This window comes from Hakea prostrata, chromosome 7, assembly GCF_041222555.1.
Source record: "Hakea prostrata isolate BN-2017 chromosome 7, UWA_Hpros_2, whole genome shotgun sequence".
Lineage (NCBI taxonomy): Eukaryota > Viridiplantae > Streptophyta > Magnoliopsida > Proteales > Proteaceae > Hakea > Hakea prostrata.
Window position 1 is genome coordinate 8,266,836 of NC_142606.1, and position 27,222 is coordinate 8,294,057.

The 27,222-nt window shown below is 37.0% G+C and overlaps 1 protein-coding gene across 3 annotated transcripts; it reads right to left on the reverse strand.

The window, feature by feature from the left end:
• Positions 1-811: 811 nt before the first annotated feature.
• Positions 812-23,908, reverse strand: EMB2191 (Cytidine/deoxycytidylate deaminase family protein). Of its 3 annotated transcripts, XM_089161052.1 has the most exons (10): positions 22,570-23,908; positions 19,410-19,472; positions 17,704-17,741; positions 8,617-8,683; positions 6,886-7,045; positions 6,681-6,777; positions 5,272-5,375; positions 2,307-2,350; positions 2,103-2,165; positions 812-2,007 (listed from the first exon to the last, which is right to left on the reverse strand). In XM_089161052.1, exons 2-8 carry the CDS (start codon positions 19,470-19,472, stop codon positions 2,307-2,309), a joined length of 573 nt encoding a protein of 190 aa, XP_089017178.1. In that variant the 5' UTR covers positions 22,570-23,908; the 3' UTR covers positions 812-2,007; positions 2,103-2,165. The 3 variants fall into 3 exon arrangements, with proteins under 3 accessions (XP_089017178.1, XP_089017179.1, XP_089017177.1); XM_089161053.1 differs by lacking the exon at positions 6,681-6,777; XM_089161051.1 differs by lacking the exon at positions 812-2,007 and having other exon boundaries at positions 2,115-2,165; positions 2,307-2,959.
• Positions 23,909-27,222: the final 3,314 nt, after the last annotated feature.

Genomic DNA, 27,222 nt, shown 5'->3' on the forward strand with positions numbered 1-27,222 from the left:
ATTTCCATATTCCCACATCAATAAGAATTAGACTGATTTCCAAAAACAAAAACCATGCCGGTACAATAGGCTGGATTATGACCCACATTGTGAAACCTCCCTTAAATAGAAAACCCTAGAATCTCCAACCTCCAAAACTTTTCTATTCTAACTCTTTAAACAATGCTAGGGCGTTCAACCAGCACTTAGAGCCCCAGCTTCACTCCACAAATAATTAAAAACAGTAAATTTTTAAGATTAAAAAGAAAATTAGTATGAAAACTTTAACATATACAATAGACGTTTGTCATCACTTAAAACCTATTATTTTCAGAAATCGGAAATTTCAGAAATCGTAGACATACTCATTTACAACCCCAAGAATGTTTATGTAATTTATACAAAATGAAATTGAGGGACACTCAGAAATCAGAATCATTCTTTAACTCTTCTTTTCCTTTTGTTGGGTAGACATCACATGCACCAGCTTTGTGACTTTTGTTCCCTCTGTGTGAAGCTTTTAGTTGTTGTCCCTTCTGAATTTAATAAAAGGAATTCAAAGGGATGAAGTGAGTTGGTATAAACATCGAATCTGAATGACCCATTTTACTTGTTTAAGATTAACCCATGTTAGATTTGATTAATTTTCAATTTATATCCTTAAATAATTCAGTCACAGGACCATGAGACGTCGAACCCAGTAATTTGGATCTAGTTTTCATTGTGAGAAGACTAATCAAATCATTTGTGATTTACTTAGCACAAATTGTCATTGCACCATGACTACGAAATCATATTACTTAGTTTTCATTCACCATCAAGTTAGGTCAGTTAGATATAGCCTTTCTTTTCTTTTGGGGTACTATATAGCTTTCCTTCACCATCCATAAAAGTAAATTATTAAAAATAAAAGGAATCTAAACATATGAAAAGGATAGATTTATATGGAAAAGAATTCTTTTTATATAGAAAAGAGACCCACCATAATAAAACGCATGATCACGAAGAACACAATATGAAAGAATTCTTTTTATAAAAGCTTTTGCCTTGAATAACTAAGCGGTCGTTCATCTAAGTATTATTGATAGTAGACAACACAATATGGCAATATGCATAAAGAAGGATCCCTTTTTCAACACTTTCTCTAGTGTTGCCATTTGCTGACTACTATGCAATCTGGGAATGTATCTGCATCCAATCATAGTCGAATGGATAATTAACATCCTGTCTAGTGTCCACACCTTTTCGAGGGGGTAGCTTGGTAATTGGCCTCCCAATGTCTAGGCATAAGCAGCTCATCACTACGAGTCCATATTCTATATTCTAACAGATAGAGGTTTGTACTTTCTTCACACTCTTCAACCACACGTTAAAAAAGGGTTTCACTCTAATTTTCTTGTCAGAATTCAAAATAAGTCCCTCTTCTAATGTGTGATAAAAAAAATGTGAAGAGAATACAAACCTTTAACCTGACTGATGGAGGATCTCAACTCACAATTTTATAGGTATTCAAATTTTACTAAGATGATGAAGGGCAAAGTGAAGAATGATATAGAGTACTAACTGAGATTTTACTTGGGCAACCGAAATAGTGATCTAGCGGTCCCCAAAAGAAGTCTTGGGGTATATTCTTTTGATGGAGCTTTCCCAGCTGAGTCCACAGCAAAAGAAACAAAAGGAATGACATCCAATTAGGTTTTATTTAGGATTTACAGGAAAAAAGTCGAACAAAACAAGAAGAATCTAGACCAAAAAGGTTGCATAGCATGCAGGTTCAACATGGTTGGTTAAATTAAAGGCCTATGGAATGAAACAATCAAAATACCAGAGCAATGCACCCCACGTTACTGAAGTCCCTTTCCCTGATTCTCTGAATAAAAAAAATGTCCCCATTGGCATACAACTTAGTAGGTATATGCTAGGGAGAAAAGTGTGCGAGAATAGAATTTCAACATCATTACCCATGGAGCACAACGATAATGCCAATAATTGACATTTCCTAGTCCCATTCTGATCGCTCATACGTACCTGCAAATTGTTTCCAGCAACCATGAATGAATAATCCTCCACCACAATCAAGAACTGTAAACGCCGCTAGGATACAAGTAGATATTATTTCAAACCTCCTACTAGATCTCTTATGCTGCAACCCAGGCTAGTATATCCTAGAGTTGTATGATTTTGGCCTACAGAGAATAAAATTAAGTTCAAGATCAATAATAATGGCAGGGGGGGGGGGGGGGGGAGGAGAATGAAGAAGAGGAAGAAGAAAGAGAGAGAAATCAAGTAACAAAGTATAAGCTTGAACATAACGATTTGTAAATCACCTAAGTTCCTCGCGACGCCTGAACCGGCCTATGAGGTTTTGGAGCTGAAACTTTCAAGAGTGGTCAGAAAAAAATTTATTGAACGACAAGGTTTGTCAGAGAAGAATTTTGAAATTAACAAGGTATCTCACTAAGAAGCATAGTTGCAAAAAGTCTTTGTATGCAAAAGTAGACTTCTTTTTACCAAAAGAAAAAAAAAAGTAGACTTCTATTGCAACACAAACCAAGTGATACTAAAAACCAACATAAAACTCAATCAATGAATAATTGCAACCATAGTCAAGTCAAGAGCTTAGTGCAGGTTCCCTCAAGTTGGGTGATGCTGAGAAGCAATCTGAGATGTTAGGCTTTAAATACACAAATATTGCACATATAACATTATGACAGTTTCAGAGTTCCTCCAGTGCAGAATTCTTAGTTCTCACGCATCTCATCCAGCCAGACCTTCCCAATTGATAGATCTCCTTTTTGGTTAGGATACAAATATTAAACTAAGCCGACAAATCTCATAACAGTAATCTACAACCAAAATAAAGCCATTCCCCAGAGCCAAAAAGAGCCAAGTAACAAAATACTGCGTAAAGTGGATTTCTGTCAGACCATCCGAAGTTCCTGCTTGGCTTCATGTTCCTTGATGTGGTATTTTAAAGGTTCTGCAGGGTGTGTAACCACAAATGAACTCTCTACCCATGTTTTGATAGTCAAAGCACCCATGCATAAATGTTGTGCAATCCAACGTTTCAACAGATTTGTTTTCTTTCTGTAGCTTCCCTAGCAACTCCAAATTCATCAAGCGACAAAAGGTTGGGGGCACAACACCCACTAGTACAATATTTTCCAGAACAAAGAAAAATAGATCTGATCCAACACACTTAATCACCGATGGAGCACTAGAAGGATAAAACTTAAAACTGTCAAATTAAAGAAGTTCAAACTTGTTGAAAGATATTTGAAATAGCAACTGCAAATCAAATTGACTGAGGAACAACGATCATCGAATCAGGCTATGTAAAATATGTTGAGGCCAGAGTTCCTCAATAAGAGGAGAGAAGAGAGCCTATTTAATGCTATTGACCAAACTCAATCAGACCGTCTCTTAAAATCAGAAAAGATGCACCTCTATATCACAAAGCTTCTTTCACAGATCTTTTTATTATAAGAAAAGAAACTCTTAACAAGGAGACTAGAAAGAAGGAAGAGTTAAAAACACATCACTGTACCAAATAATATTCAATGTCTCAACTCATTTATTTCATATGGTGCATCAAAACCTTTACCAAAGATAAAAAAAATATTAAAAAAATCACCGACAACCTTCCCCCTCCCCAACCCCCATAAAAAAAAAAGTAACACCAGAGGCAACTTCTCATCTTAAGACTTTGAAACAGGAACTTCTACTAACTAAACATTAGCCTTATGAAACCCTAATATAGACCCATAATTTAATTTAGGAATAGGAGAAAGGAATAAAGAAGAATGTTGTTGCAGATGTAGAACAGTGGTAGAGAAGACAGTAGAAAAATGCAGACCCACTTTGTACTCTATATCTGAGACCTTGCCCAGACACTTACTCCTCCCAGTCTGATAGGAGAAATCCTGGAAATACCCTGACAACTTGATCTCAAACCAACGGTATAGGATTATTGAATTCTCTCTACTATCTTCTATATTATTTTTATTGATTCTCATCATCAATCCGCTTGCAATCATTCAAAAAGGCAGCCTATTTGATTCTAGTTTGATTCTTTAGGGGACCCATACTCTATTTATTTCCCAAAAAGGACCACAAATTATGGAGGAAAAATTACAAAGCAAGTCAGTATAGAAAGCAGCTTCCAATTGCTCTGAAATTCAAAGCTACATGGGGAGCTTAGATGGTGAGCAAAAACAATGGATCAAGAAGTTGGCCATGGCAATGAAATAAGGTAAATGAAAGAGAGTTTTGTGTTATTGTTTTCAAGCTTTTCATTGCACAGTTCAAACTGAACACGATGTGTCTGATGGTTCCTAATGAAGTCTCCAAGGTCTTATTCTCATTGCATGCAAAGTGAATGCAAAGGATCTGCGAAGGCAGTTGCTCAGATGTTCCCCTTATCCAACCTAGGAAAACTTGGGAACCACGGCATGGGAAATGCATGCACCTCGTTGCAAGACATTTGGAGTTGTGGGTCATAGAAAGGGTGAAAAGATATGAATAAAAGAAAAAAGACAACCTATTATATGCTGGGGATCACAGTAAATGCTCCTGCAATAATAACTGAAAGGGGGGGGGGGAAATCAATAGAGAAAAGGAACTCAAAACACCAGTTTACGAACAAATAAAAATTTCTCAACCTGTCTATCCTACACAGGAGTTATAACCATTCCAAAGGATTAAAATAAATAAGTAAATAGATGTGCACCTGGGCACTGTATACTAACACGTTGATCATACAATACCCTGATGGACCAACTTGTGGCACTTATATTTCAAAGATGACAATTAAAACATTAATTATAGAAGTACAAATCTAACTACATTTAAAAAGGGGGGGGGGTAGTATTCTTTGCCTTCGACTGCACTTCCTGGATCTTACCGAACTTATAATCAGGTCCAACGGCTAGATGATAATGGCAATACTTTCTCTCACTTAAATCAGAGAATAAATCAGCACCAAGTACAATAAATCTACCAGAATTCAAAGTAGGGACAGGTAACCTTGAACCAACAAGCTCATAATTAGGTTGTAAATGCCTTTGCAGGTTTGCACAACTTCACGGACCAGATATAAGAAAATAGCAGCAGGATTATTCCAAACTCCCAGTTCTAAAATGAATGCCAATCAGGATGGGTGGACCTAGGCATAGAATTTTTTTTCTTTATTAAATAAAAACACGAAGAGAAGTGGGGAGAGGTTTGATAATAAGTCTATGCAAACGTAGAGCTCCAATAGTTGGAAATCATGATGGCAGTACTAGTACATACCATTGGGGTTGCCCTGCTCATAAAAACTTCGAAAAAGAGAGATGGCTTCTGATGCCATAACACCTCCAGTGCATTTAAAAGCCTTCCCTTGTGAAGATCGATTGCTGTCAGAACAAAAATATTTACAGAGGTGAAGGACACAAATTTTACACATGTAAAATGAAATAATAACTTTTAAAATACATCTCTGGGAAAGAAGAAATTTTCAAGGGAGACTACCAAATAGAAGAAAGTATTGCCCACCAGTAGCTTTAAGATTTACAACAACTACACAACCATCCAGCTTACAAGTATACCCTTGGCTTATGTACATCCTCACATAAACCTAAATCAAGCTTACAAGTATATCCTTGGCTTATGTACATCCTCACATAAACCTTAGACAGCAACACAAAAATACTAAAATACCAGTATGGTAGACAATAGCTAACAAACATGAATAACAAGCAAGTTTCACACAGTATTCGTTACACACCCCCTCAAGCTGGACCACATATATCCCCTATGCTCAAGCTTGGAATAACTAGAATGGGAAAAACCATCAGTTACAGAGTAGAGCAGGTAAAGCCATTGTAGAAGCCAGTGGACAGCAAACAACAGAAGCGCAATTCTTCAGTCACAAGAAAAACAAAAGAACTGCATAAAGAGAAACCTCCAAACCCAGTACCACATACATATATCAGACAGCAGCAGCAGCAGCAGGAACAGGACACAAAATCTTAACAAAGAAAAAATTCCAATAAGTACATGTCGGAAACGTGTCACTCGAATACATATTTGTGTGGATTAATCTGTATGATTTAATTATAGATCTTGGGAGTAACTAGTCATACTATATTTACCTAGGAATGGAGATCCCAAGGCACAAGTCCAAGTACAAATACAATGTGGACTTTGAACAAGATCTTACAAGAATTTCAAATGAGCATTACAGTCAGTTGATTTAGCGCACACAGGTCCAAATAATCTACTCACCAAAATCTATGTAGGAATTTAGAAGAATATCAGATGAGAGAAATATTAATATATCAATATTTTATGACATTTGAACATTCAAGTTTTTATGAATTTAATCATTTATGGACAAGGAATCCAAACCTGGTTTGCCAAACATATAAGACTGGTGGGGAATACAAAACCTCGGGAATGTTTCCAACATCTAGTAAAAACTATTTGGAAGCCACAAGGGGGTACCACAAGAAGAAATTAAAGAATGTGCAATACGAACCTCTCTTGAAAGAAAAAAAAATACATAAATAAATTAACCTCATTCCAACTAAATGGCACTAACAACTTCACTTCACACCATAACTTAGCATTAAGAGGGGGGGTTTTCTTTCTTTCTTTTTTTCCTCTTCTTCTTTTTTTTTTTCCTTTTTTATTGGGGGGGGGGGGGAGAGAACACCAACCTGGAAACGTTCTCTGAGCTATTCAAATGTAATGACAAGACTGATCCACAACCCCCAAACTTATCATTAGAACAGCCATAATATACTGCCTTCATTCCTAAAGGAACCAAAAGAAGAGAAGCAAACCTATTATAAACAGGTGATTCATGCATTTATATTAGGAAGAAAATTATTTTTGCAATCCAGTATGGTTAGATGAGCAAACCAAGTATTGATAACGCTGCTGCACACATTATACATGGTTCACATGTAACATAGAGGTCACATCTTGAAAACTTCTGTGCAACTTCTGACTCTGATAGTCCATTACATTGCCATTTTTCAAGAAGAACATCAATGGCTTCCATCTCTGCATGTCTCGTAGCCTGCAAACATACAATCAGTACCAGACATTTACTCTATAAGGTATGAAACCCAAGAACTAAATTTAAGAGAGAATAATATAAAAATATGGCATTCCTTAGAATTATATTTAAAATTGATGATACAAATAAAATACAGTGTAAGCAAAACAATGATATGCCCTTTGAAAGTCTTCCTTTCTTCTTCTTTTTTCCCCCTCCCAGGGGGAAGGGGGTGGGGTTGGGGGCATTGGACAACCTAGAGGGAAGTTATGACTAGTAGAATTTGTCTCTTTTTTATTTATCAAAGTATTATGAGTAACTCTAAATGATGTGGAATGATAAATACAACTACAGAGACACCAGTTTTATAATGCTTGAAGCAACATTGACAATAAAAAAACAGTAACACTGTTGAATACATGTCTTGCTCAAGTAGCCCTTTTGTATCAATTCGAAAGGATGCTTCTTTTAAAACAAAGGATTTTGAAAGAGATATCCCTTTATGTCATTTATTTTGAGGCACTCCAAAAGTAATAATTGGATCATTGAAAATCCTAGTGGTAGATAGTCTAAATATAAGGAAGGTTGAACACACTTTAACCACTTTCCACAAATCCCCTGGGGGAGGGGGGCAATAAGAAACAAATTACAAGTATTGGATGAAGATGCAATGCAATTTTACTTCCCAATGTGTCATCGAGTTACCCTTAATATCAATGCAACCCCAAAGCAAATCAAAATTTCAGTCAGACCACCTACCAACAGGATAATTTTTTTTTAAAAAAAAAAAAGACCCCTCCCATGGTGTGAAGTATCAATTAAAAGGGCGAACCTGGAGCCGAATGCTTATGCACAAGCAGAATCCGGGGGAAGGGGGGCAGTTTGCCCAGCAATTTTTTGCTGAGAGGCTGTTTCGATGCCATTACCTCAGGCTACAACTATGGTCGACCGACCATTGCACCAAGGCCCGCCCCTTGTGAAGTATCTTTTATCCCCTTTTAATTTAAAGAAACAATTCCTTGAACCAAGAAGAATATACAAACATAAATAACATCATACGCAAGATAATCTAACATTACAGCAATGATTCCTTGACCAACCTCTCAGCAAGTTGATTTTCTACTGGTTTGAATAAGCATATAATAGACACTTCACATCATTGGATGGGTACTTTCTTTTTTAAAATAATAACTTATTTTTAAGGTACCTACCTAATATTGTAATTTGTTTTGGGGCGGCAAATGATATTTGGGGGGTACCTAAGGGGATGCAGCAAAATTGCTACTATATGGTGTAATCATCCGTGCTTGGGCTCCTAGGTTGCCATATCAAACACCTTGTAACTGTATTCAGCACCAACATATCTGTCCTCCACTGTTGCAGTGTTAACTCCAGTTGGCATCGCCAATAAGAAAAGGAAAAAGTCAATTGAAATTTCCTGCTAATTTTCGAGATTATTTTACGAGGTTGGAAATGCAAGTCACTCAGCTTTATGAACAATTGATATAGTTCTATAGCTCCAGAAGAAACAACATGGAGGGAGAAAGGGCATAGAACAAAGAGCAGACAAGACCTAACGGTCAAGCACATACATTTCGTGTTTCAACAGTTTGGTTTCTCCCTGAAGCAATGACCTTCCCATCCTCAACAATCACACAACTGCTCAATGTAATTCAAAAGTCATATTAGAGACAAACAGGACACATATAAATGGGAAATCATCAGGAAAAGAAACTATAGGGATATAAATTTAAAAATGTAACATACTCAGACTGGTTGAAAAAAGAGAATAACAAACACAAATGCTAGATATTCATCAACCTTATAGTCATCGCTAAATAGGAATCCAAGGCGTCGGGAGGGGGCCTCATAACTACTCAAAACCATCAGAGGAAGGAATTGGAAAATGAGCAGTGCTGGTGCATCTTAGATGATATATTGGTTGATTGACATAATTGATGCTTGTAATTGCAACATTGTCTAGACCTATCTCATGACGCAGATGATGGGTTTCATAAATATATTAGAGGGATTGCACAGACCCGTTCCATTGATCTCTTTTCCTATCTTCATACTTCTATTTGCAATTTAATTCCCAACAATTAGGTCAATACTCTGCCATTCAGTAACCTGTGGCTTCACTGTTTCCAGAACATGTTTCTGTTAGTTTATATCCATCATATTCCTTAAGTTTCTGGCTTGATTAGCCTGTGATTTAATGCTTAAGGTACTGCAATTAATGCTTAAGATACTGTAATAACATTTTTATAGCTTCCAATCAAAATACTAAGTTTAGAAAGTTATTCTTCTAGTCCTCCAACGGACTCATCTGTTTTCTGATTCCCTTGGTACAAGGACCTATCCATCAAACTCACTAGCTTACCTCTGAACCCTGAGCTTTCTTACCAGCTTATAGTCTTTGTTAAGAAGGCTAATTGACTGAGAGTTACATTTAAATAGCAAAATGGTTCCTGTTGAATTTTTTATTTTTTCCTTGAGGTTTTCCTATTCTGAAACTTTTTATTTCATTCACTGATGCAGGTTCATTAACACACTGGGCATCTATTTCCTGGGAATAATTATATAGTTGGGTAACATACAGGTTGAGCCTTTGACCTCACAGTTTTTCAATGTATTGGGCCACTTCTGTATGCCTAAAATATAGGTAATTAGGTTGCATACAGGAATTCCATACTTAGGGTTTTTTTTTGGGTGGGCAGGCCTTGGTCCGATGTTGGTTGATCACTAACAGTCTTTTGAGTGTTTAGTGGGGCAAAATTAGGGCCTTGTTGTTATTATATTTCAGTTTTCTCCTTCAGTTGATGTTTCCTAATAGTTTAAGCATCGGTTAGGCCTTTTCTTTTCAGCGTAGGAATCTATTCTTGAGTCTTTTATACAAGGTTGTAGGGTAGGCAAACATTGAGCATGAATTTGACCAATGAAAAAAAATGCTTTTGCAGCTCTTCTACTGTTCTGCAATGAAGATTTTGTACTTGATCAGGGCTCACTGTTAGACCAGATTGACACCATAGGAAAGAAAGCCCGAATAGTTCACTAGTGAGATTGGAGTTTGACTCAATCGACACCTTGTGGTGGGAACTGGGAAGCCCAGGTGGTTAGTGAAATTTCTCCATTATTGTTCCTGAGTCAAGGGGTGGGTCTTGCCACAATGGTTGGTGGATCATAGTTGTAGCCTAAGGTCAAGGTATTGAAACAAACTCTCAGCAAAAATTGCTGAAGTAAGGCCGCTGATGTATCATCCAAAAAAAAGCCCAAGCCCAACTGTGAGTTGAAGGGACCGAATCCATCCCAGGGGTAGAATGGTCAATTCCAACCCCTGGATCGAGCTATATAGAAGACCAAAGTCCAGTAGTTCAGTTTATTTTGAAGAGTCATAGAGTTGTAAAGCAATGTTTCCTTTTAAGAAGTCCTATTTTAAGGATAACTTAAATTAGGAAAGTTTTATTTCCTTTTGGAGTCCAGTTTGTATGTTATCTAATTAGTATTAGTAACTTAAGTGTGATTTCAAATCCAAGGGCTGAGATTGCATGGTAATTAGATACCTTGTCAAAGTCCAATTTAAGTTGTGGTGGGCCACCCAGCAGTCAAGGTAACCCTATAGGATTATGAGTCTTTTGTTCAAGCTATAAATAGCCTTTCTAGTGTAAGTTTTTTCTTCAAAGTTGATTGAGCAAAGTCGTGGGGATCCTAGGAGGAGAACCTGCGGTTGGCTTGGTGTTTTGTTTCTTCTACTTTCAAGACATTCATTCACAGTCTTCAGCTTTCAACTGAAGCTAGGTGTGCAAGTTTGGCCCTGGCGGCCCTGACCCGCCCTAAGCCCACCCTGAGCCCGAATAGGGCTTGGGCTAAAGATTTTGGCCCTAAGGGCGGGTTAAGGCCAAAATATTCTGGCTCTGAACTAGGGCCAAGGGCGGGCCTGGGATTACTCTCTGGCCCGCCCAGCCCATCCCGGCCCGGATTTTGACCCTAATTTTGTCCCTGATTTTAGCCTTGATCTTGGCCCTGATTCTGACCCTAATCCTAGCCCTGATATTGGCCCTAATCTTGGCCATGATCCAGCCCCATGATTTTGGCCTTATTTGAGTTTGAACCCTCCACCCATATAGAGAGGAATGAATTATAATCCTCATGGGTGAATGAATATTTGACACCTGTCAAATTTTAAAAACATTATTATGTTTTGTAAGAGAATTAATACAAATAAATTATATCTTCATTACCAATGTAGTAAGCATCCACCTAATTTTGGCATGATCCTAACCCTAATTTTAGCTCTAGTTTTAATGTTAATTTGACTCTGATTATGTATTAGATTTTTACCCTAATCTTCACATTAACATTGATATAACTATAAGTCTCGACTTTGACCTTCAGTCATTTTGATAAATATTAGACTATGGGTTCACTTTTTATATTATTTTTAAGATAATTTTTATTTTTTGAATTAAGTCATTTTTAGTTCCAAAAAATCATTAAAGATGTCAATATTCATGATGAGAAGTTGGGGTTGAGATTTGTTAGATATAAATTCTCTATATACTAGCTTTTATTATTTATAATTATAATATATTATCTTGCAATGAGAGACTTTCAAAGATCAATATAGAATTATGGAGTATGAATTTATTTATGTTTAAAACAACACTATCAACTTATTGACTATTTTATCATTTTGTATGAGCTTGAATTATCTTATATTTCTATGAATTTTATTTTTACTTTACTTATGATACTTATTTTCTTTATGAATTTACATTTGTTATTTTAGGTCCAATAAAATGACCAATTAAGGCTAGGGCCAAGATAGGGTCAATCAGGGTCAAGGACAAGGCTAATTAAGGTCAGGGCCTAATTTGGGCTAGGGGGTCAATCAGGGCTAATCAGGGTAAGGGCCAGGGCCAAGGCCGATTAGGGCCAATCAAGGTCAGGGCCAGGGCCAAGGCCAATTAAGGCCAATCAGGGTCAGAGTCAGGGTCAGGGGGGCCAATTAGGGCCAATCAAGGCCAACCCATCCCGACTTGGGCCAATTAGGGCGGAAATGGGCATAGCTTGGCCCTGTAGGGCTTAGGGCTAGGGACAATAATCATTGGCCCTGAACTAGGGTCAAGGCGGGAATGGGCTTAGATTAGAACATATAGGGCTGGGCTTGGGATTGCAAAAGCCCGGCCCAGCCCGGCCGCCAGTTGCAGCCCTAACTGAAGCTCCTGCAACTCATCATCAACCAAGTAAGTATTAAGCCCCTCCCCCAGCCCTTCCACTCCCCCTTCTGCCCGCAGCCATCCCAGCCCCTCCCCCTAGTTTCAGACCTCAGAATCACTCCCCTCCCAATGGTAAATCACCCCCACATCTCCCCCTCACTTTTCCCAATATCCTAGGTCATCCCCTTAAGTTCGCAAGCCTTCCCCTTCCTTCCCTTGTTTCTGCGCAAGCAGCAGCAATAGTCCATTAAATACCCTAATTTCCCAACCCCTTAGACTCCAAAACCCCTTTTCTAGAATCGCACTGATGAGCACATTTATGTGTGAAATCTTAGGACATAAAGCATGCATTTTACACACTTAGAGTGGAGCTACCTTGGGCTTTATGTTGTTTTTGCAAATTTTAGGACTTTTCAAGATTTAAGCAAACATTTGGAGTTTTGTGTATGAACATGCAATTTTACACGTCAAGAGGGTCCATTTAAATTCTCAAGTGCGAAAATGGGCTGATCTGGAGCATGATGGGCTAGAGATGTAATTATGGGCCAACTCCAAAATATTTAAGAAATAAATAAGCAAATTTTGATCTACGGCTGAAATTAGAAATTATCAGTCAAATCTACAAAGGTATTATTGGAAAATTCTGTAAAAGAGTCCTAATGGAACCAAGCTGGATAGTATTCCACTCAAGAAAGGAAAGTCTTGTTCATGAAGTTATAGTGCACTCTAAAAGCTTCCTCAAGTCAAAAACATGGAGAGGAGTCCTCGCATGCTTCAATATTTTATTTCTTATTTGAGACTTCATCAAAGAAGGAAAAAGAATCCTATTCAAAGAAGGAAGAGGGAAAATCCCGTTTTTGAGTCTCTCTATCCAGTTTCGATCAAGCCCTTCATCGAATGGTCATCCAGTGTTCAATTGAGCTGATTTTTGGAGCAGAGCTTCACGACTTCTTGATCCTTAATTCCAATAGTGGAATTGTGCATTTAATCTCTCTAAGCCAGTCCGAATTAGTATGCCAAAACCTTCCTTGGTTGAGTGAGATAGGAATTCTGAGTTTGATTCAAACTATGTCAAAAATCATATCCCATGTAATCTAGGAAATTACTCTATAAGAGGAGAGCATGCTCCAGTAAGGGAGAACGTTTTTGGAGCTTTGAAGAAGTGTACTTTCTTTTCGTTTTAGTTTATTTCAAGCTTTCTCTAGTTTTCTTTGATTGCTTTGTAGGATTCTAGTTTCTAGATTAAATGTTTAGGTTCAATTTTTCTATGTAATGCAACTTCAAGTTTGAGGATTCATTTTTCTCTGGGTTTAGCAATTGTAGATCTAGATCATTCTAGATTTGGTTGTTAGGGTTGGTTGAGATTCCAATCATTCGTTCAAGTTTTTTTATTATTTGAGATTCAAAGATGCAAGTAAGTAACCTTCGCAATAATCTTCTCTCCATTCCCGCTTCTATCTACACCTCCATATTCTTAACTTATAATTTATTTTTCAGCATTTATTTATTGTTCTCCTTTCCCCCTGGGTTCTTGATCAAAGATGCCTACAATCGTGGCTCTCTTTGGTTAAAATTTCCCTTTTTCTTTTATTGTTTTGTTATTTACTTTCTGCATTTATTTATTGTTCTCCTTTCCCCCTGGGTCTTTGATCAAAGATGCCTACAGTGGTGCCTCTCTTTGGTTAAGGTTTCCCTTTTCCTTTTATTGTTTTATTATTTACTTTTTGCATTTTTTTTTTTAATATTCTTTCCCCTGATCGGTGGACTGTAAGTTACAGCAAAGGGTCCACAATCAAAGTCATTTAATTATACTTCCTTCCCTCGATCCAGAGCTAACACTCAGATCACTTCCCTTTTATTTATTTATTTATTTATTGTTCGCATTTTTTTTCGCTTCTTTATTTATTTATTTATCAGATGATGAATGGTTAGGTTATTTTTGTTTTATTTTTTAGTCACAATTTGATCGATTTAGATGTATGTGTTAAAACCGGTCATTTAGTTTAATTAATTAATTAAAAAAATTTAATCATTGCACTCTCGCGTTACCGTTAAGGGGTTAAATTCTAAAGTGGCATATCTCCATGAGATCAGCCCGTTAGCAACATGATATCGTGCGCTTGCAATTATTTTTATTTTGAAAACAAGTTTTTGAAAATAAAACTCCCCGGCAACGGCGCCAAAAACTTGTTTGCAAAATAAAAATAACCGCAATGTATGATATCATGTAGCTAACGGGTCGATCTCAGGGAGATATGCCACTTTAGAATTTTACCTCTTAATGGTAATGCAAGAGTACAATGATTCAAAAATTTTAACTAATTAATTAAACTAAATGAGCGGTTCTAACACATACATCTAAATCGATCGAATTGAGACTAAAAAATAAAACAAACATAACCTAACCATTCATCATCTGATAAATAAATAAATATATATATAAAGCAGAAAAAATGCGAACAATAAATAAAAAAATTAAACTGAAAGTGATCCGAGTGTCAGCTCTGGATCGAGGGAAGGGGAGTTTAATAAGGATGACTTTGACCGTGGACCCTTTGTCAGAGCCTACAGTCCATTGATCGGGGAACGGATATTAAAAAGAGAAAAAAATGAAAAAGGTAAATAACAAAACAATAAAAGGAAAAAGGAAACCTTAACCAAAGAGAGGCACGACTGTAAGCATTTTTGAAAAATGACTCGGGGGGAAAGGAGAATAATAAATAAATGCGAGAAAAAAATGCAGAAAATAAATAACAAAGCAATTAAAAAAAAAGGAAAATCTTAACCAAAGAGAGCCACGACTGTAAGCATCTTTTAATCAAGGACCCGGGGGGAAGGAGAACAATAAATAAATGCTGAAAAATAAATACTAAGCGGGAATAGAGGGGGGAGAAAAGATTATTGGCGAAGGTTACTTACTTGCGCATCTTTCAATCTCGAATAAGAAAAAACTTGAACAAGCGATTCGAATCTCAACTAAACCTAACAACCAGATCTAGAATGATCTAGATCTACAATTGCTAAACCCAAAGAAAAATGAATCCTCAAACTTGAATCTTGAACTTGCATTAAATAGAAAAATTGAACCTAAACATTCAATCTAGAAACTAGAATCCCAAAAAGCAATCAAAGAAAACTAGAGAAAAGAAAGTACGCTCCTCCAAAACTCCAAAAATGTTCTCCCTTGCTGGAGCATCCTCTCCTTTTATAGAGTAATTTTCTAGATTACATGGGATATGATTTTTTACATATTTTGAATCAAACTCAAGGTTCCTATCTGACTCAACCAAAAAGGGTTTTGGCATACTAATCGAACTGAGTTAAAGAGATTAAATGCACAATTCCACTGTTGGATTTGAAGATCAAGAAGTCGTGAAGCTCTCCTCCAAAAATCAGCTCAATCGGACACCAGATGACCATTCGATGAAGGGCTTGATCGAAACTGGACAGAGACACTCAAAAACGGGAATTTTCCCTCTTCCTTCTATGAATAGGATTCTTTTTCCTTCTTTGATCAAATCCCAAATAGGAAATAAAATATTGAAGCAAGCAAGGACTCCTCTCCATGTTTTTGACTTGAGGAAGCTTTTATGGTGCACTATAACTTCATGAACAAGACTTTCCTTTCTAGAGTGGAATGCAATCCAACTTAGTTCCACAGGACTCTCTTTACAGAATTTTCCAAAAACACTCAAGTGTGGAAACTGCTGCCCAAGATTTCACACAAATGTGTCACACGCACCCAGATTTCCCTAAATGCCCGCTTGGTTACATTCCCCGCCCGCCCTTTTAAACCATTAAAACCTCCTCCGAAATTTTTCTGCAACTCATCTTCTGCATAGAAAGTTGCAGAAAATTTGAATGTCCATATTTTTTTTTCTAAACCTTATATATTTCTGTCCCAACTTCCCAGATCTATCTTAGCCCTTAATAACCCTTATTAATATCCCTAAACTACCAAATTAGCAACCCTAGACCAACAACCAGCCCTAGCAAAAACCTAAACCTTCCAATTAGCTGCTGCAACTTGCATACAAGGTCCTAAAAGTGAACCCTAATTCTGGGATTACATCACTGCTTGTGCAGAAGGTTCCCTCTCTTTTTTAGTCCTGAGCCAAGCAACCTGATATCAAGTTCTTAGGTACTTTATTTTTCTTGCCTTTCTTCTCCTAATCTCCTAAACAGATTAATGACCAAAATCACCTACTCTAGAGTCTGAACTAACCAAACTACCGAAGTCCAAACTAAATCTTGTCTATTGGCTTCTAACTGGTCCTTTCCAACCTAGAACTACATCATTGATTTTAATCTGCGAATTTCTGCTCTACTTGTTCTCTATTGAGCTTAGTTGTTAGAGATCCATCTAGTATATCCTATCCCTTGGGCCCCTATAATTAGATGAAGAGACAAGGATTTTCACAACCTTTGGAAACTTAAAAGGGTTTCTGACAACAATGGTTCAATAAATATTTGATTTCTTTTGGGTCATCATCAAACCAATCATAGTGACTAGGGGCCCACAGCCCGGGGGAGGGGGGAAGGTGTGGATGGACAGAGGTTCGAACCTATGACCTCCTTGGACTAAATTGCCTCTGCATGGGAGGGGGAAAGTGTGGATGGACGGAGGTTCAAACCTATGACCTCCTTGGAATAACTGCCTCTGCATAGGAGGCTGCCACCGCTATGCAAAAAGCAGATCCACCAATAAATATTTAATTCATTAAGAAGACTGCACCATCAAAGATTTTCATGAATAAAGTTTAACATGTCAAAATCCTATCATCACTTGAGAAAAGGTGAGTATTAGTAGCTCTTCCATAACATGCCAAAATCATACTAAGCCCAAAATTTTAGCATAAAATTACAAATATTCACATTAACATTTAGAAACATTCAAAATCCAAAAGATGAAAGAATCTGCCTATGAGCCGTACATGTAAACAGAAAACTCAAATAAAAGCACTAACAAAAGAAGCAACTAAAAAGAACTAGGGAGAAAGTGAAACTTTTCAGATTCTTTTTTTTCTGAGTCAGTTTCTTTTTTCAATTTTTCCTTCTGAGTTACCAATAAGAGAGCAAAGGGAAGGAAGATAATAAAAGGGCAAAGTCAGTTCTGAAGGCTTTCACATAAGCAAAATCCTGGGGAGGCAATTCTTACACAGTTTTACCCCAGCCATTTTTGCTGAGAGACTGTTTTGTTGCCTTGACCTCAGGCTACAACATTGCACCAAGAGTGCCCCTAAAGGGAATGAAGACAATATCTCAAATGAACCAACAGATAAAGAGAACAAGTTTCCTATGGCAATGGGAAAAAGCCAAAAAGTTAATTCCAATTGAAGAAGCAGATATCTTGCAAGAAGATTTAAAGCCCATGAAAGGTTGGGATATACCATCACCCAACAGCAATATTCCCCCCGGAAAAGGATCAGTAAATGAGAATTAATTATGAAAGGTCCTTACCCAACAGGCACTTCAAAGGTGTCCAAAGCCAATTGTGCCTATCAAACAATAAGATGCAGGAAGCCAAAACAGTATTTTCAGTGGATAATTATTCAAAAATTTCAATTAAAAATTGACTAAGACTTACACGGTACCATAATAGGCCCAAAGTTTCAAAACAACCCTTCTGGAAGTTGTTTCAAGTGTCAACCAAAACATCATTGTCCAGCAGATCTAATCTTAATATTTACATGACCAAGGATAAAAAGAAATAGCCATAGTTACATCAAGCGTGGCATGTTATTAATGAATACTTTTCAGCTCACCCCATTGCCCACCCAATTTCTAGGTGTGAGGTTTTATGCAGGGGTACAAGTCTAAAACAACTCCAATAAACTTAGAAGTGATGCTAAAGATCTAGTTAGAGTCTCTTATGAACATTGTAAATATCTTCAAAATATTGATTTAAAAAAATTTGACTGATATAATATTTTAACAAATAGCCAGAAGTGGGCAACAGAGAGAAAAGTGAGGTGCATTCATACTCAACAAAATTTAAGTTCATTAGGTAATGAAATAAGTGCTGGCATACATGCATACTGCAAAAGGAGATAGATATCTCATGATTTAAGTTCATCGATGAGCTTGCACAAATAAGTCCACTTCAATAATCAGTCTAAATACCAGCAGGTCATTCTTATGTTAAATTAAAATAAAGACAGTTACTAATCTTACAATACATGAAAAACCACCAAATATCTTTAGATAAGAACCATAAAGGTGATCAGGCAGGTTTGAAGAACATGATTTTACCATAAAGAAGCAAACCTTCCATCTCATAACCCAACAAAAAAAAAAGAAGGCTGCATAATCCTTTCTTACAGATATATTTCAGTAAGCCCCATATGAGACGGTATCGCTTATAGCAGTGACTTACATAAAACATACCTACTTCTGCAAAATAGTAAGCAGGCATTTGGTGCAGATATCCACTACATTTGGCAAACTAAGCTCCTCTAGATGTGCCATCCCCCCATTATATTCATTGGGTCATTCCCCCACCCCAAAAAAAAAGTCTGATTAGCAAAGGTCCAGCCTTGTATATTGCCTCAACTTATTTGTCCTTTTGTTAATTCAATTATTTATTCACTCCTGGAAGAAAATTCCAATATTGTACTCATCAACATGGAATCTTACTGTGCAAATTCACTGTGTTATGGACATTATCTTGTGAAGCCAACAAATTATTTGCAAAAAAGATAGAGTTCCGCTAGGTAAACGCTCCTCAAAGCAACCAGTGCATAGATAGCAACTGAAAACAAAGCACATAATGTTTTGAAGTCTCAACTAGATACCATGGCCTTGTTTTATGAAACAAAAAATGAGGTACCAAATATATATATATACACACACACACATATAATCCTTTCAGAACATGAAAGTTTGTCACTGGAGATATTCTTGAACCCGAAACACACCATTGAGCCCCATCATCAATAACCAGGAGTAATAACAGAATGCTGAACATTTCACTCATGGAGCAGGCATAGATTTCCCATGCCAAGTTACTTCAGAATCCATGGTTCAGATTTATCCTACATGACTACTGCCTGTCGAAGTCCATGTATGCACACTATAGGACCACAGACTTCATCAAATACAAATTGAAGTCGAGACTTCCTGTTTCTAGTTACGATTGTTGGATTAAAGGATAGCTTACACATTACCTGCTGTAATGCGAGCTCCATAAATGCAAGTGTAGGAGGTGGAATGTCACCCTCTGATGCCATCTGAAAAGCAGCATGAAAAGCAAATATGGATGAAGAAACCAACCAAAAATTTCATTTTTACATCTAATCTAATGTACCACTAGACCTGGAAAAGCTCACAGCGATCCCATCAGAATATTTATCTTCAAAGTATTAAATGCTATGAAGCATCATCCCCCCTTTCACAGGAAAAGGCTGCTCTCATTGACCAACAGTTACACTTCAGTTATCACTCATCTTATTGGTTCCTCAGCCCTCAAAAACATTCATCAAGCAGTGAAGGCACCCAGGTCCCAGACTAAGAGAAACATTAAAAAAAACTTATTCCTGATCCTCTGACATAGGCATTCTCTCAAGCGGAAAAGTTCTAGCAACCGAAATATCTAGCTCCCTTGTCACTTGCAAACATTTGATAAAATCTCAAAATATGACAGCTTAATGATGTTGACACTGTTGCAAACATTTGATAAAGTCCCTGTGTCAAGGATATCTCAAAGAAACAATCACAAGATTGGACAAAGTGATGAGCAGATGAGACAACTATGGGATGAGGCAACAGCACTTGTACAGAGTCCATTGCAAATGGTGAAGATCCAACAACAACCTTCAAGGCAATAAAGATGACTGCAATGGAATCACCCTTTGCTCATCAGATCCTAGTAAGTCAAGAGGGGGATGCATGAATGAAAAATGAGCACAAAACTGCTACAATAGCAACCCACAGACTTGACACCAAAATAATCCAATCAAGAACCATGACCCAGATCTTTTAATAGACTCAAACGACAACTCCAGCTTAGAAAGTTTTGAACCATCAACTGTTTCCCCATGAGAGTATCCATTACAAGGGATCCTCTCCAAGGCAAAAATTTCCAGCCAGTCATTGAAGCACGTAAAAATTTACACTTCAGCTCCATTTGTACATGCATAATACCCATATATTTTTACCTGAAAATTTTCAATGGAAAATTTTACGCCATAAATACAGATTTTAGTATGTAAAAAAGTTTTTCAATGTTTTCTTCCATGAAAATAAATAAAAAATAGATCATTGGAACACTTTTCGACATGTAAAATTTTACATATCAAACTTTTATAAAAACGAAAATTTTCAAAAAATAAACAGACAATGGCATTCTCAGACTGAAGACAACAAACAAGAAGCAAAAATAAGCCATTAAAACTGCACAACAAGCTTCCCAAACCCCATTTTGCCTAGAGAGATCACAAGAAATTGGTCCAAGCCATGAATAAAATTCAAAACCACTTGGAAATCTGAAACAAAGAAGATTAGCATCATAGTAAAAATGAAAAAAAAATAATACTGGACAACTAGAGAAAGACGACATCAAAAATCATATCAGCAAATTGATCAATTGAACGCTCACTGATCAGCTTACAACTATATTTTTCCTACCCACAGTTGACATGGTGCTTAGGCAATCAAAAAACACAACAAAGCACTGCCCCAACAACAACCATTCAACCTCCTTCCCCCTTGGATTTTTTCTTATTAAATAAATTTCTGTTATATCCAGTGTAGGCATATAGCAAGACCAATCCTTATTTCTTAATTCTAATAACTAGTCTATTATCGACATTGCAAGGCGCATAATAAAGCTAGCAAAAAAATCAAAATGGCAACTGTGAATCCTTATGCCCATGTATTAGCAACGATGCCATCCAATATTGTACAAAAAAATACAAGTGATATACATAAGCAAACATGTTGCAGAATGCAGAGAACTATGCACATAGCTCTTACAAAACCCAACGAATCAAGCGATACAATAGTAAATTAGTCAACGATTTCACGCAAATTAAGCGGCATAGCCACTGAGTGCTTTGCTTTGTCATGTCCCAACACTGGATACCTAACAAGGACAAACTTACAAACCAATAGGACTCAGGCCATTCAGCTAAACAACTCCATGATGTATTGACATACTATACTTGTTTGGAAGCAAAAAATGGTTAAGAACATTGAAGGAAAGAGGATTCTAGCCTCCCTAGTAATAACATTCTTAGCCATTAAGTGGAGAATAAGTACAAGCATATTAGGGATTCACTCTAACATTGAGCACCAATAAATAAGGATCTCTTCAGTTGGCCAAGTCATTCACCAAGCAATCAAATCTTGCAGTGGAGCAAAATGCATTACAACAATCATTCATTGCAAGTGTTTATTGAAGTTCTCCTGCCAGTGATGCAGCGTAAGTCTACTGTAGTACGCAGCGCCGACTAATTGTCAGCATAGCTTAGAAGAGACTAAGGCTGTACCCAGGATCAACAACTCAATTTCTCCTGGGACGAGATAAAAAAGATAACACAAATTATAGCGCTGAGAGGTAATGATGCTTTCGGTAAGCAGCTACATCGTTAAGGGAATCTGTGATCTAAGCCCATCCCGGCAAGGGAAAGAGAGGAGAGAGTACACATTAACTCGTTTTCTGTTCTCTTGGTCTCGATCTCTTCTCTCTCTCTCCTTTCCCTGGATAATGTTCACACGAGAAGGGCCCGAAAAAGATTGGTGTGGGCCCCCCCCTTCCTTCTGGGGGGGGAGGGGGTTTGGCGCTGAGAACCTAGCAGTGCAAAGTTTAATCTAATATATCTAATCGAGATCGTCGTTTTGCTATCTGTTTTGGTCTTGCCCCCCACCCCCCCCGTGACCTTCCCCCCCCACCCCCAAAAAAAAAAAAAAAAAACACACCCCCCCTTTTCCTTTTCCTCCTCCCCCCCCTCTCCCCCCCCCCCCCCCCCCCCCCATTTCAGAGATCGGCGTGCTTCGCATCCCTCCCAGAGATTATTTTATTGGGTTGGAAAAAGTAATTCGCTCATGAAGTTTGAGACGAGAGGATTAATACGGAAGCGTAGTTAGGGTTTTATGGTGGAGAGATGAGCGTTTTTGAGATCGTCATGATAGTATTTCTGGTTTGGTGAGTAAACTGGAGAAGAGAGTCTTTTTAAATGTTCAATTACATGATTTCATGCTATACAAAAGCCAAGTTCAAACCATTGAAGAGGGGGAGAGAATCGGTAAAAGGTTTTCGAATTGCAGGGTTTGCATATAGAGTGAGAACTATAAACTACTGTGGTGGAGAATCCAGATGTGGCTTACAAATTTTTGGAGTGTTCACAGTTCAATCCTAGCAGAGTTCCTTTTTGTTGCTAATCTCCCGCCATCCGCCTCTTCCGTTTTTTTTTTGAATATTGGGTTTCTCCCACAATTGATGAAAACCTTGTGGAATATGAGGTAACCGGCTAGACAAGGCGACAGTAGTAAATTTAAAGAAACGGACGGTTAGGGTTTCGAACGATAGATCAACGGCTCATATAAAAGGTTAAGCTGCCGCCCTTACCGGTCAGATCTAGGCCTCGTGTCACCAACTCCATCTACCAGGCATGCGGGGTATGATTGAAAATAAATATTTTTTTAGTTTACTTTTTTGAGAATTATGTTTTCTAAATTTACAATAGTAGTCCCTGGATTAGTGGATTGGGTTCCATCTCGCCTGAGAAAAAACCCTGGTCTCTTCTTGTTAGTGAATTACCGGTGCCATCTTCTACCATGAAACGGTTTCAACCTTTAAATCTGATCTCTTAGTGCTCATCGTTCTTCTCGAAAACCACTTGACTCCTGAAAGACGGATTTCAGTCACAGAGGAATCATCTAGTTATAGGTTTTCGATTTTATAGATTAGGGTTTTCCAGAGTTAGGTTTTCGATTTTATAGATTAGGGTTACGCTGGCCACTACATTGTTGATTTTTATTATTTTGAAGAACAATAAACAAATCAGTCTGCATTGGCAGGATAATTAACACAGATAAGAAACCAAGGTTCAGGTGTTCGGGTGAGTAAAGGGCTAGGTTTTGCAAATTTGCAAACCATGAAACCCTAAAATGTAAATTAGAAAAGGAAAAGAACTTACAAGTATACACTGCGCTTTTGATTTGAACCGTTAGATATAGATTGGATGATGTGGCAAGCATCCAATACAGCCGATTCAGCGGGGAATTTTGGAGCGAGATCAGCCAACAACACGCTCGTACAGCGAAACGAGTCAATCGCCAATCGCCGATGTTCCTTTTGGATTCTCTCTCTCCCAGTGAGCGGTGATTTCTCCTGCGAAAGTGTTTAGTTCATCTTCTCCTTCTTGGAAAGAAAATAAAATAAAAGAAAAACAAGAGTGTAGGTTGTGAAGGAAATAGCAGAGAGTTGCAGACACTTTCTCGTGATCTGAGTTGCAGAACTTCTTCGCCTTTCGATATTGCAACGGAAGTGGAAGTTTTGGCCGGAGATTTTGGCAGGAAAGTGACGTATTACCTTCGATTTCAATCTCGACGGATGCTTGAGGCCGTGATTCTCGCACTCAAAGGTCGGATAGACTTGCAGCGTGAAATGAAAGCAGCAAGATCGTCGTGCCCGCCAGAGAAGATATATCGTCATAGAAATTGATTGAGGTTGCATGCAAGATTATAAATGGTCAGAAAATTAACGATCAGGATTTAATTGTTTAAAATGAGAGTGTTGCGCGAAACGACGGTGCGCTTTAGGTCGCACTCCTATATTTTTGCCTCGTAATATAAATATAATACAATTACTTTACTTCACTTTTCTTTTCTTTTCTTTTCTTTGTTTTTTATTTTTACTTTTTTTAACATGAGTTTTTTGTGTTAAAAAACAGAGTTATTATATTAGTCAATAATAAGGAACATGTATCATTTTTTAGGCCTAAACATAAAAGCCCCAATATATTAAATGTAAGAGTTAAGACCTATACAAACAAAAACAATCTACAATGAACATGGTGGAATATCCTTTAAATAAAATCTGCAAACACCCCTTGCAAGAAAATCAATAAAATTATTGTCAATCCTAAGAAGATAACTAAAATAAACTCTTTTAATAAATAACAGGGTCTCATAATATTTATAACTAAACTATGACACATCAAATCTAAAGATGATTGGAGACCATGGAGAGCACTAATAATGGCTAAACAATCCGAACGAAAATATTAGTCAATATCTCATAGAGAATAACCAATTAGAATTTCACATCTAATGGCTTAATGTTCAACTAAAATTGCCAAATAAATATGTTTACATTTGCTTTGAGTTGCTACAAAATTATCATTGTAATCCTAGGTGATGTAGCATCTACCTCCTTTGTGTGAAGTACTATCCCACAAACTATCTAAACAAAATTGAAAAACAATAAGTTATTCGAATATGATATGGCTAGGCCTTGTATGATGATCTTCAATAGCTCTTTGAGACTCCATGATATGAAATTGTATATTTGCACATAAATAGAACAAAATAATCATTGTATGTATTATGGAGGCATCAACTTCTCCAAAAAGAGTTGCATTTCATATTATTCCATATACACCAAGCTAGAACACTCAACGTCTGATTAATTAGTGTCAGGTTGTCACAACCATTGATTTTTTATTTGATAAATTCCATCCAATCACGTAAATTAGATCATACAACTATTGATTATAGGTTTTCCAAAATCTTCAAAATTTACAAGAAAAAAATATAAAAGTATTTTTCTTGACAGTCAAACATAACAATAGCACACTTGCCTATAGAAGGCAGCAGCCTCATAGGCATTCAATCAAATGAGCATTTAATTAAACCATTATGTTCTAATATGTACTTCTTATAAGTTATTACCAGTGGAATAGCAAATTACATATACATTACTGGATGTGTAAACTAATATATTTTTGTTTTGTATTATTAACATTACCTAAATTTTTAACTATAAATCAACTATATCCTATCCCTACCACTTGAACAATCCATTTAATTTAAAGTCCTAAATTATGTCACTTGTTTATAATATGCCGACTTCAAATTTATTTTCAACTCTACACTTATTTACTTTAACTAGTGCACTTTCATTGTCTTGTAGTTGGTAAATTTGAGGTCAATTTTCCACCTTAACATCATAAGATTCAAAACTCCATCTCTCGCGTCTTCGGGAATAAACGCTAGATATGCTCGATACAAGTTTTCTTTGACTTTAATATTTTGATGGGTTCCTAACATATCACTGCTAGGATAGCCTTATCTATATACCTTTCTTGGTTTATCTATTCAACGTACCTAAAAATGCATTATTCTTCTACTTGTGCTTTAAATGCCGATACTATTTGTTTTTAAATAGCTATAAATACATAACAACACTACTTTCAAACTAAAATATTTTTTTGTTAATACATTTTTTTTTCACACTCATGGAATAAATATACACAACTGGATGAGCTTTATACAACGATTACGCTGTGTGCGCAACCTGATGATCCTTATGGGTCTGACTTACACACAGTGATAAATTTTTTTGTTTTTTTTTAATTATTCTTTACACTTACAGAATGAATATAGACAAGTAGGTGAGCTTTATAGGACAATTGCAACCTGATGGTTATGAGTTGGAAACCTGGAAAGAACAGAACTTCTCTTGTGAAGCATCTCCCAGGGCTCAGTTGTTAATTGAATGACCAACACCTGGACTGTGACCTGGATCTGTGGGACGAAAGTCATCTTCTTCTGCAATCCTCTTTGTTCCTTCCCGATGGAGATCATCACTGCTACCCTCTGTCAACTTGCTTGCGGTTGATGAAGTGCTTCCATGGTAGTTTAAGCTTTCCTTGATGGGTTCCTCTTCTTTCTCAGGCTTCATCTTCCTAATTGCCTGGGCAAAGAAAATTTCCTGAGAGAAGATCAATAACAAGAACAGAAAAGCAGTACTGCCACACATGATCTTCTTCGGGGCCATTAGGAGAAGATATGAAAAGGTCAGTGGTTGCAGAGAGCACTCTGGGGTATTGGGTATGGGGAAGAGAGAGAGCTGGATGCTCTTACACTCTTGATCACCTTCTCTATTTAAAGAGTAAAAGAAATATTTAAAAACTCTTTCCTGTATCCAAATGGGGGAATTTAGATTTGAAATATGGCTGCTTTTCAAGCTTAATTCCATTTTCGACCATGCATGCTAATTATAGAAACCTTCTTAGAGGGCCCAAGTAAACACTAACCACAGAAACAGGGTTTCCTCTGTTGATGGACAGGACTAAGCACAAAAGATTAGCTAGAGATCTTCCACATTGTTTGGGGAATGAGAATGATGATCATATATATATATATATATTATATATAATGTGATGAATCCACTAACTAGACCCTTCTGCTTATCTTATGTGATCTTTTTGGTATTATTTCTTCTTTTGTATCATATAGAAGTTGGTTGGTCTGTGAGAGAAGGAATATTACAGACAGAATATTCCAATAATGATAGTCCTAATACCATTAGTCTTAATATGGTCAATGTTCCTTCTGGTAATACATTTATTAATTCATCAAATGGAGGTCCCCAGAGGCTCTTAATGGTCTGGTTGGGTTGACTCGTAAGAACCCATGTCAGTATTAAGAATATTATTTGCTTAAGAGAAAGATACTTGCTATTACATATCCTTCTCAACCACAATTGGCTCCTAGCAGTCTCCATTAAAAGAAACTGGAAATACGAAATGGGGAAAAAACTTTTAGAGTCTCAAGGCTTGATTTTGGTTCATGTTTGTTTGAATAGATAGGAAAAAGGAGGATCTCACGTGCAACAACTACAATAGCTGTTACAATTCACTCACCACTTGCAAGGTGAAGAACAACAAGAAGAATGACAAGCAAGGTTTATGTAGTTCAGTCTCCAGTGTAGAGAACCTACTTATACAGTATGAAAATATCTCATTTCATCAA

What these genes read in the sequence shown, in the direction of transcription:
- EMB2191 (XM_089161051.1), bottom strand. Translation starts at nt 19,472, where the DNA reads ATGGCATCAGAGGGTGACATTCCACCTCCTACACTTGCATTTATGGAG. An exon ending in TGGAGCTCGCATTACAGCAG is followed by an intron (nt 17,742 to 19,409) that starts GTAATGTGTAAG and finishes ATTGTTTGATAG; the next exon opens with GCACAATTGGCTTTGGACAC. An exon ending in ACCTTTGAAGTGCCTGTTGG is followed by an intron (nt 8,684 to 17,703) that starts GTAAGGACCTTT and finishes TACATTGAGCAG; the next exon opens with TTGTGTGATTGTTGAGGATG.